Source organism: Chlamydotis macqueenii, chromosome 1, assembly GCF_036417535.1.
Source record: "Chlamydotis macqueenii isolate bChlMac1 chromosome 1, bChlMac1.mat, whole genome shotgun sequence".
Lineage (NCBI taxonomy): Eukaryota > Metazoa > Chordata > Aves > Otidiformes > Otididae > Chlamydotis > Chlamydotis macqueenii.
In genome coordinates, this window is record NC_141556.1 from 24,852,009 (window position 1) to 24,862,365 (window position 10,357).

Consider the following 10,357-nt stretch of genomic DNA (forward strand, 5'->3'; position numbering starts at 1 on the left):
AAAGACACTACAAGAAACACTTGATTTAACATTCAGCAAAGGAAGTCGGTGTGATTATTCATATTTTACAAAGAGGGAAATAAGTTATGAAACTTAAATTAGGAACTTTTTTTTTAACTTTTGCTGTTTGCTTTTTAAAGGGATGACTTACTTATTATTTCATCATTTAACAATTTTATTAAATGGTATAAAAGTCCCTTGGTGTGCTACCAGTGCTAACTATCAAAATCTTGAAAGAATATAATAGCATTGCCCTTTAATAAAAACTTGGCATTTTAGCAGTTAATGTTTAACATGCTTATAATATTTCTCACGCATTTTAATTTATGCTGCCTCTGATGTACAGTCTTCAGTGAGAAGAGTACTTTCTGTTATTGTTCCTGGTAGGAAAAGTAGAGCTGGAGGAAGTAAAAACATCCCGTGACTCAATTCCTGATCAATAGTGTGATCAAGGCTTCGGTAGGAAGATAAAATGGGGTTTCTAGAAAAGCTGTTCCCCCTGCCATATTCAGCAGAAAAAGCATTTTGACAGTGCCCATTTATCAAAAGCAGGCAAGACAGAGAAACTCGACGGGGTCTTGTGTCCCAGGCGTTAGGGATACCAGCCCTAGAAGGACTAAGGCATTGTGTATCACTATGTATTGAGCCTCCTTCCAGGTGGCAAACAGCTGCACTTTTTTATAAAACTTCAAAACTAAATCTGAAGTGCTTGCTTTGAGCCGATAAGTGTTATATTTAATTGAACCGTTCTGCGAATGTTATAGCTCAGGCACCCAGAAAGACAGTGAATATTTGATATATTTGTTTTCTATTTCCACCGGTCACCAGAATAATGAAATTCCTTAACTACTTCTCTTTAACTTGCCTGAAGAAAGCACGGTATGTTGCTAAATCGCTTTTCACTGGCCCTGCCGAGAAACAACTTTAATCCTTGTTAGAAAATTGCAGAGTCTGGGCCTGACAAAGAGCTCATGCCTGGCGCATTGTGAGCGCTGGGAGCGGGGCGAGGGGAGCCCTTTACAGCTGCGTGCCTCCAGCCCGCCTCAGCTGGACTATTTAGGCGAGGAGGTTTGTCAATTCCTCCCGACAATGGAGCCGAGTTTTTCAGTGCCTGTAGCCGCGCCGAGCCCTGTTGGGGATCAATGCTGGCCATTCAAGCTGCACCCTCTTTCATTGCTTTGGTTTGTTAATTTAAGACTAAAGGTCTGCTGAGGGGGTTTAGGGTGTTTAAGAAAGCTGATGAACTGTTTAAGAAATCTGATGAACTGAGAGCGTTTATAGCCCTGGTGTGGCAACTATTGGCACTGAGGGAGCTGTGTCCTTGTTGACCCTCTTGTTATTAAAAATGCACAAGTGCTGCGCTTCTCAATATTTCAACACTCTTTCATTGTCAATACCACCTTCTGAGCCCTTCAGCTTGTTGCTTGCTCTAAAGATCTTCTTAGATTGGGTTTGAAAACTTCACCTTAAACACTAGATTAGACTGATGTTCTGTTTTCCGTGCTCCTGTTGATTTGTTGAACCTTCCCAGGGCTGGAAAGCAAGTAGCAGCTTGATGGGGAGACGGGCTGCTAATATGATTTACCAGTCTACAGTCATGCACAATAAGTGTGAACAAATACAGGGGTCTCACAGAGTCAACCCTAGCCTTTCCTTTTCTCTTATTTTTTACTTTGAAAGAGGTATCTCAGGAAGATGAAGCGAGTAATGCATGCCCTTACAGGAGCTGGATGAGCTATGGATAAGAAGTGGGGGGAGAAACAGGGAGGCAAACACATTTTTGTTAAAGTGGTTGGCTGCTGTTTTGTGCCAATGTGGAAAAATTATATAATAAAGTCTTAATGCTTTATTCTTGCATAGACAGCAAAGGATATGGCACTAATAACATGTCATTGACATCTGCAAGAGTCGCATTGTCCTTTCAGTGCTGTTGTTACTAGCAGGAAAGTGACTTTTTCTTCAAACCAGTTAGAAGGATTTTTTTTTTAATTATTATTATTACTTAAAAACTGTGTGATCTCAGGACCATTATGTAATTGCTGAAGCTTTCGAGTTTGCAATACATTCCCGTAAGTCACAGTAGATGTGTCCCAGCCTCTATAACACGCCCATGATTGTCTAAATGTGTGCCCTTGGATTCCATCTCTGAGAGGCATTTGCAGCGCTGTGCATTTTAACAGGCTCCAAAAGAAGCGATAGGGAAATATTTACTTTTCTTCTTATGAAGTCCAGCAGGTTTATGCTTATGCAGCTTCAGCCTATACTGAGTGTTCAAAACTAGAGGGTATAAGGCCAACAGTGAACAGGAATCCTGTCCACAAGTACCTCTAGGACTCTAAAAATACACTGGATGTGATTTTTATTAAAAATACTGTGACAATTCAAACTAAGAATACATCTTTTTCTAATATGACAGGAGTCATAGTTTTTCTCAACAGGGTATGTTGACAGAGGAGCAAGTACCGTAGTATCATTTCACGATCACCCAGTTAAACATTTCTACTCCAAGTTTAATGTATCAAAACTAGTCAGGAAAAAATTATATTGTTTTCATTCACAAATTTGAGTAGCAAAATTAATTCCCTCCAATTTCTTAGCTTTGTTTTCAGTGCACGTTTCAGCCTATCACAGATATGTATGAGAGTCTAATTTTTACTGCATCCATCTTAATTATCTAACTAGGCTTTTAAAACACATGCTTTGCCAGAAAACTGGGACTGGGTCTGTTCGCACTGATCCTGCAGCATTCAGTGGTGTTGCTTGGGGATCACAGAATTTTCGATGCTGTCTGTAGTTTGTTCATGTGAGCAAGTTTGAGCCCCTTCTGCTTTCTATTTGAAACAAGCCAAATCCATTGTGGATGTGTTACTGGTTTTTTTTAATGTAAAAATATCAGTTTTGACAAAAGTCTGCTGCTAAAATCATTCTCTCTGTCATGATTATGTTAAAGATTAACAATAGTAGAGTCCGAGTGATATAGTAATTGGGCTCATTGTGTTGCAAATAGCAATAGATATTCAGGGTAGAATGCTTGGCATATGAATTTTTATATTTATTAGATCAATAGAGTTCCCCAAGTGAATAAGCTCAACTGTATTTTATTTTCTAGACATCTGTATATATGCAACACCTGGCATATAGTTTACAGCTGCCACTTAGTAACAACGCTGTCACATTAAAAATATCTTTCAGGTACTTACAAAGGAAATCAAAACCAGTATGCATGTTTGGGGTGAAATAATGTAAATACTATAAGGATATTTTGGTGATAAAACCCAGTATTTTATGGATACCAAATCACTCCCACATTTTATTGAATAAATCATCCTACTTTTATGAAATGTGCAGCTATCTGCATTTTGTGCAGTGTGTTTGTTCACTTCTGTGAAATAGTAAATTAATAAGAGAAACTCTAAAAAATGTAAAAGTAATTTATTTCCAATGATTTATAATTAACATAAATTTTAACACACTAAACAAAATAAATTGAAGCCCTTAGTATATGAAAATCTTATTTCATTTCATTCAAATTTGTCTTAAAACGGATGGTTACAATGAGATGAGACTGTTTCCTCTAAGGAAGAAGTATTTACATATATTTGCTCTATGTCTTTAAAGCTTTTTCCAGAGAGCTTACATTTCGATGAAAGAATTCTATTTCTGTCTTTTGTTGCATCCAGTAGCCAGTAATTTGTCTTCATTTTTTCAATATGTATTTTATTTTATTTGTTAATGTAGAGCTGGGTAATGAGACGTGTTAGATCCTTCCTTTGAATTATTTCACGATGTATACCTTTCCTAACATGCTGCATTTTAAAATATGCACAGTGTTTCCTCTCTTTACATATCTGTGTGTTTTGTAAAGACACAGGAAATTACATTCAAAAAGAATTTAAGTGCCTTACCTGTGGGGAAGGAGACTAGAAAGAGAGCTACGACATAAACTCTTCTAATTTCTCACTGCTAAAATGAGAAAAAAATTATCCCTTCCTTTTTTACAGTTTGACTAAACAACTTCTGGTTGGTATTTTACACAAGAGGGAGGAAAACTGCTACAACTATGCTTAGTAAAATATCTTTTAATCCAGTTAATGTGAAAGAATTATTGTAGTAGCTGTTTGGATCTTAGCATTTTTTTACGGTAACATACACACCAACAGCAGAGAGCTTGTTCTTATCCATCCGTTTGTGAAGCTTTGTGTGAAAACATACCTATGGCCAAGACGTAAGAAGGACATAAGATAGGCTGTAATTATCATTAATAATTAACGTGAAACAAAACCTTAACATGGTTATTTTGGGAGGGGCGGATTAGTGTTTTGATCATACTTGAATACAGTTTCCATGGATTTCTGAATTTTTTTACTTAATAAAGAAGTGATTTAAGAGAAAAAAAGGAGGACAGATTCCATATTCTATGTTGAATGCTGTTTTCCTGTTTGGATTGGAAAATCTAGGTATCGCAAAATCTCTCTCAAGATGCCCTACCAGTTTTTCCCCTTGCCGGTTTAGCTGTCAATTCTCTCATGTAATTGGGTATTTAGTACCCGTTCTTACTGACAGATAGCAAAGTGCATAACGCTATTTTGCTTGAAAATGTTATAACTGAAAGATAAAGCAGCAGTTGCTAATTCATGTAAAGAACAGTCTAGGTCAAGTTATTTGATTTCCTACTGACCCATGCAATTCTCTTAACAGGAAATTATATCATTGTTGACTTCAAGTGCTGATCTGTGATCATTTCAAAGTGTTTCATTACCTCTCATTACCAAATCTGTTGAATGAATACTGCAGGGTTGTTTGGTGTTGGTTTGTTTTTGTTGGTTTTTTTTTTTGTCCTTTTTTTCAGCAATGGTATAGCAACTCCATGAAAGTCATATGCATGTGGTTGGCTGATAGATTAGACCTTCAGCTTCACATCTACCAGCTGAAGACTCTCATCAAGATAGTGAAGGTAAATAAAATGTGTTTGTGTTAGATTGCATGGTAAAGAGAGAAAAGTGATAAAGCATTAACATGGGTAAGTATAGATCACCCTAAAAGTTTAAAAACCGGAATAAATTTGCAAACTTATATAATTTTAGGTTGGGGTTTTTTTCACAGCTGTAGCAAATTTCAGAAGAAAAACAATTTAATGAAACCTCTAATGTTAATTACATGTGCACTAGTAATTGTCATCCGTTCTGGACTCTGTGACAATTAAGATTGTACTAGCTGTACAGCAACGCTGTTGGTATTCCTAATAAATTATTGTTTGTCATATTATTGATTTTTTTTTGTTTTACCTTCGTAATCACGAGAGCGTTTTCCCTCCATTTTTCCCACTCTCCCTAAAAGTAAATATTTTCTTTTTTATGCACATGTGATTACTAGGTTCAACTGGAAGACAATGTTCAATATATTAGATAACATTTTCTGATCTTTCATACTCCAGGATAAGTATCAGTAGAAATACCCATCCCTCCAGTCCAGTCCGCAGTCATTTACACTGACCTATGTCAACTGTTTCCGAGCGAAGTGTAAAATGCCTTGCAACAGGCAATTATGGGTTAACCTACCATAAAAGTATAGTTTCCTCCTAACTCCCTTTTTGATCTTAGTTAATACCCTTAGGCAAGAGACAGAAAGCCATTTCAATTTTTTTTTTTCTGTTTGCTTCTGTCTTGTTTAACTCTGAACATTCTTGTTAAATGTAGAAATGTGGAATAGGAAGCACCTGTTGTCACTGGTGACCTTGATTTCTTCAAAATATTTTGTCATGAAGTTCATGCAAGACTGTAAAGTCAGAAGCATTTTAACCCGTGGACATCAGAATTGCAACTGCAGCTTTCAGGATTCACTAGCTAGGAGGGAAAAAAAAAGAGAGGGGGTGATTTTTGAGCAGTGCAAGGAAAGAGTCATAATAATGATGGCATTGTGGCTCCCTGAACCACCCAGGCTTAGCTTTGCTATTTTTTATCTTAACTGATTTCTCAGGGAACAGGATTTGGCTCTTCATTACATGATGTGCCAAAATAGCAAAAGCAGTTTGCTATTTGTGGTTGAAATTAATGGTGCTTCTGAAGGGTTTAAAGCTCTTCTCAAGTGAAGGTAGTTATCATACTCAGAGGGGAAAAAAAAAAAAGTGTTACAGGATCTAAAACCTGTGCCCAGTGAGATCTAAGAATGGGCAGGCTAAATTACAGCAGTTAATTGTCACCTGGGAGATTAAAAGAAGAGGCTCTTAGAAAACTGAAGTTCAGGTGAAGGAGCAGCACTGTCAACCAGCTTTTCCTCTGCAGCCTGGCACACCAATGAGCCTTGTTCAGAAGAAGTAGGCTTGTGGTGACGATGGGAAGACACTGGTTATGGTGGTAGCCATTCTGTCCCCATACACCCGGTTTGCTTTGTGCATAAATTCCAAGTGTGTTATTCCGTGGCACCTTCTGTGGATACAGAAGGTTGAAGAAGATTATGTCAATCACAGAGGTTCTGGTCAATGCACTGGAAGATAAAGAATCTTGCTCACCTCTGTTTTGGTGGATGAAGAAGACGGAACTGGTGAAATAGGAACTCGGCAAACAGGAGGCTGCTGGGAAATAAGAAACAATGGTTCAGGTAGAGTATGGTAAGAAGCTTTCACTGCCGCAGCCCAGCTGGGAAGAGGCCCATGGGGAGGTACAGTTCCTCCAAACTCTGAAGTGGATGAAGGCACTTTTCTGTTTGCTTTTGGAAAAAAAACTAGGAGGCTGTGTTGCCTCTGTCATCTCTTGAAGATATTCCAAAAAAAAAAAAGAAGTGGGAAGTCATTTTTAAGGGACATGGGATGAGTAAGAAATAGATGATTCTTTCATGTTTGGATGCAGCAAAGGTAGCGGCATTATTAAGAATGACTGGAAGAAGAAACATTGTCTGTTCCCATTACAGCCTTATGATGGCATAAAGGTATCGTTAGATGGCCGAGACATGTGCAGGGGGATGTGACTAAAGAAGGGCCAAGGACCAAGAGGAAAATTAGGGAGAAATGAAAAATTAAGCTTGGAAGTGAACACCATTATCCTGCAAAAGTATGTCAAGAGAAGAGCAATGACTGAACCCCAGAGTGCTGGTCTGAGAATGGGAGGAATACAATGTAAAATGGAAATAAATTGCTGTAGGAGCTGTTAATAGCATAAAAGGAAATTGAATGCATGGTGTTATAAAAAGGGAATGCAATGGTGACACTTCAAGAAGACCAGGCAGGGTACTCGCAGGAGTGTGTGAGCAAAACATAAGCTGCGTCCATTGACTCTGAGGTTGAGGTTGACCTGTTAAAGACAAATAAATCTCGGTTGCAGTGATTCAAACAAGGTTTAAATAATCATTGTAGATAGTGGCAGAAAAAAATCTCCCAGTTAAATGTTACCCATTTTGAGAGATGTCTTTTGCAGTTCTCTGAAGTATTGAGTGAGACAAGATCAGCTCTTTTTTCTTTCTCTAAGGATTGTGCACTGTTCTTCTCCGGCAGAGAAATGAAAATGTAGGTGACTTAGAATGTAAAATAACTGACTGAAGTAGTTACCTGATAAATGTTTATGTTACAGAATATAGTTAATAATCTAAAATTTATTTTATTTTTCTGATTTATTTTGCATATAAATGTAAAGATAAATGCAAATAAAATAGTAATATGAGGAAAGAGTCAGGCATTTACATTTTCTGTGAAATGAAGAACTACCCGTAGCCAAATTCACATTTCAATATGCAGTTAGAAAAATTCTTTGTTGGTTTCTTATTCAATAAATGAGACAAATAGAAGTTACTGAGAAATCAGCATACAGTTATAGAAATGTAGTACAAAACAGAATCTCTGAAAGGAATGGCCATCAAGGTGTCGCTTGTAGACTCTGTAGAGTTTATGGAAATCTCAGGCAGCCCAGAAATTAAGACCACAAAATCTTTAGCAAGCTCCAGATGATAAGTCCCTACCTGCAGGAGGAATGAAGCTGTTTTGCTGGCATGCTAGAAATGGCCAGTGTGTAGTGGGAGACTGCTCAGACTTGCTGGAGTCCAATTCGGGATGTTTTATTTTTGCCACAGAAAACCTACCGAGACTTCAGGTTGCAAGGCGTGCTGGAGGGAACACTGAACAGTAAAACCTACGATACCGTTCACAGCCGTCTGACCGTAGAGGAGGCCACAGTCTCAGTCACGGATGCAGGGGGACTTCAGGGCATTACTATGAAAGACAGTGATGAGGAGGAAGGGTGATGCTATTTCACCAAACATTTGGAGTTCGGCGGCGATGGTCTGAAGGTGGGGGTTGTCTTTGGCTCGAGGTTTCTTTGGTAACTTGTCCTTGTAGTTGCATTTATAGTTTGGCCTTATGATGCAGGTGCAGAAATGTCATTTGTTCCATTTGAAAAAAAAAAAAAACAAAAAACCAAAACAAGCAACCGAAAGTAAGATTATCAGAGGAAAAGTGCCAAGGACATTTTGAGAACATGGTTGTAGCATATTTTAATCTATAGCTTTGCTTAGGGCTGCAAGAACACTGGCATGGAGTTGGAGTTCCACTTGTGATTACGTTTCTTTCCCTTTTGTTCGTTGCCATTCATTCTTGTATCTCCATCAGATATTGATGTCCTGTGCAGAAAACAAAATGTGTGCCTCACGTAAAACACAACTATACAGGAAATCATTCTTGGAATAAGTCAGTGCCCTAGGTAAAAAAAAAAAAATATATAGTGTATTTTCAGGATTACACTTTGTTTAACTTTTTCTGTGCTTAATTTTAACATTATTATGTGATGTGTATTAAAAATTTTAATCTTGGTTCTTTGTATTTTGAGACTGGTGTATGACTAGTAGGACATCAAGGACAGTCAAACACATACAAACTGCTTAGGAGTGTTGTGTCTATTCATTTTGCAAGTTTAAAGATATCTCATCATGTTGGATGTCAGTAAGCTTGCCATCAATGTTTCTATTTCTGTGAAAAATTTCAGGCAATAAGAACACATTTTGTCGTGACCACTTCTGTATCTACCCACGTTTGTATAGAATTCTACAATTAAAAGATGTTTTCAATATTTCAAACCATTTGAACTGGTTGTATGATTCTTCATGAGAACAAGTTTTTTGAATTATTACTATATTTATCTTATATAGTGATTATATAAGTGAATTTATTTATTTTATAGAGCAGATATGTGCAGCAAACAAATATCGAATGACAGGATGCCTTGATAAAGAAAAATACCAAAAACAACTCACTGGTAGATGAACAGACAATGTCTACTGATCATTTTTCTATGTCCTCAATATGAGCTGGAAAGAATTCAATTTTTCATCAGCCTAAACTCACAGAACTTATGAAAAAAAGTGTCTTTTTTTTTTTTTTTTTGGAAGGGGGGTGGTGACTAATTCCTGGGTTTTTGTAGACAAAATCAGAAAGGACACAAATGGTACCCAATGAAGTAAGGAAGGATGCTGAGGTCCTTGTTGAGCCATAGTGCTACACCTGAAGGGCTTTGCTGATGGACTGTTGAGGGTTTACGAGCCTGGCATGAAGTTGCCCTGCAAGAAGCAGCCATAGGACTTCAGGGGTCCTATGCAAGCACGCAGGGCTGCAGGAACTGAGAACAGGAGCTGCAAGAAAAGTGCTTGTCAGCACACTTGGAAGCTCGACCAAGCAGGGAAGGACAAGCTGTCTAGGGAGAAGCTCAAAGTGGCCGTTTTTTTCCTGTGGCAAACCAGCCTCCTCATCTGCAAGGTAGAAATGGGGTCTCGTAAAGAAAACTGTTCGTCTCAACATTTTGTGCTCCAACTGAGTGCTCGCCCGGAGGTGCCCAGGGAGGCTGGGAGAGCAGGGGTGCGGCCCAGGATTCGTGGGGCTGCAGTGCTATGTGTGGTTTGAGGAGCGGCAGGGCGGGAGGCAGCTGCTGCAGGACAGGGCAGCCAAAGAGGCGGACAGGGCACTCACAGCGCGCTCCCCTCCATCGCTTTGCCTTCATGTTACCGGTTCTGCTGGGCTGGAGGGAAACACAGGGAGCCTCAGTGGTATTTTCCATTATTCCCAGGCTCCCAGGCGGGTTTGCTGGTTTAGGTTTCGATAGCAGTAAAAGAATTGCATATTCCTTTCCTGTCTGTAGCCCTAGTCGTGCCGGTAGGTGGAAGTTGATGACATTTTGAGGGCCAGGTGGGGCTCTGGCTGAAACACAGGCTCAGTAAGGGCTCAGCCGCAGTCTGGCTGTAGCAGGCACTGGGGTACGGAGGAAGCCAGGCTGCCCAATATAACACCCAGCTCCCAAACCCAACAAAGCAGAGATGAGTGCCGGATTCCCGTTTGCCCTCTCCCTGCCATCTTTACCTCCCTAAGACCCTGCAGAGGTGCCTG

At 39.0% G+C, this 10,357-nt stretch overlaps 1 protein-coding gene across 5 annotated transcripts in view; it reads left to right on the top strand.

The window, feature by feature from the left end:
- The window catches only part of CADPS2 (calcium dependent secretion activator 2), a 317,678-nt gene extending 308,620 nt beyond the window's left edge, over positions 1-9,058 (top strand). For all 5 annotated transcript variants that reach the window (XM_086747222.1, XM_086747229.1, XM_086747251.1 and 2 more), the window contains 2 exons: positions 4,850-4,954; positions 8,059-9,058. In XM_086747222.1, the coding sequence (XP_086603348.1) occupies positions 4,850-4,954; positions 8,059-8,229 (276 nt within the window). In that variant the 3' untranslated portion in view covers positions 8,230-9,058. The remainder of the gene's footprint in view (positions 1-4,849; positions 4,955-8,058) is intronic.
- The last annotated feature ends 1,299 nt before the right edge of the window (positions 9,059-10,357 follow it).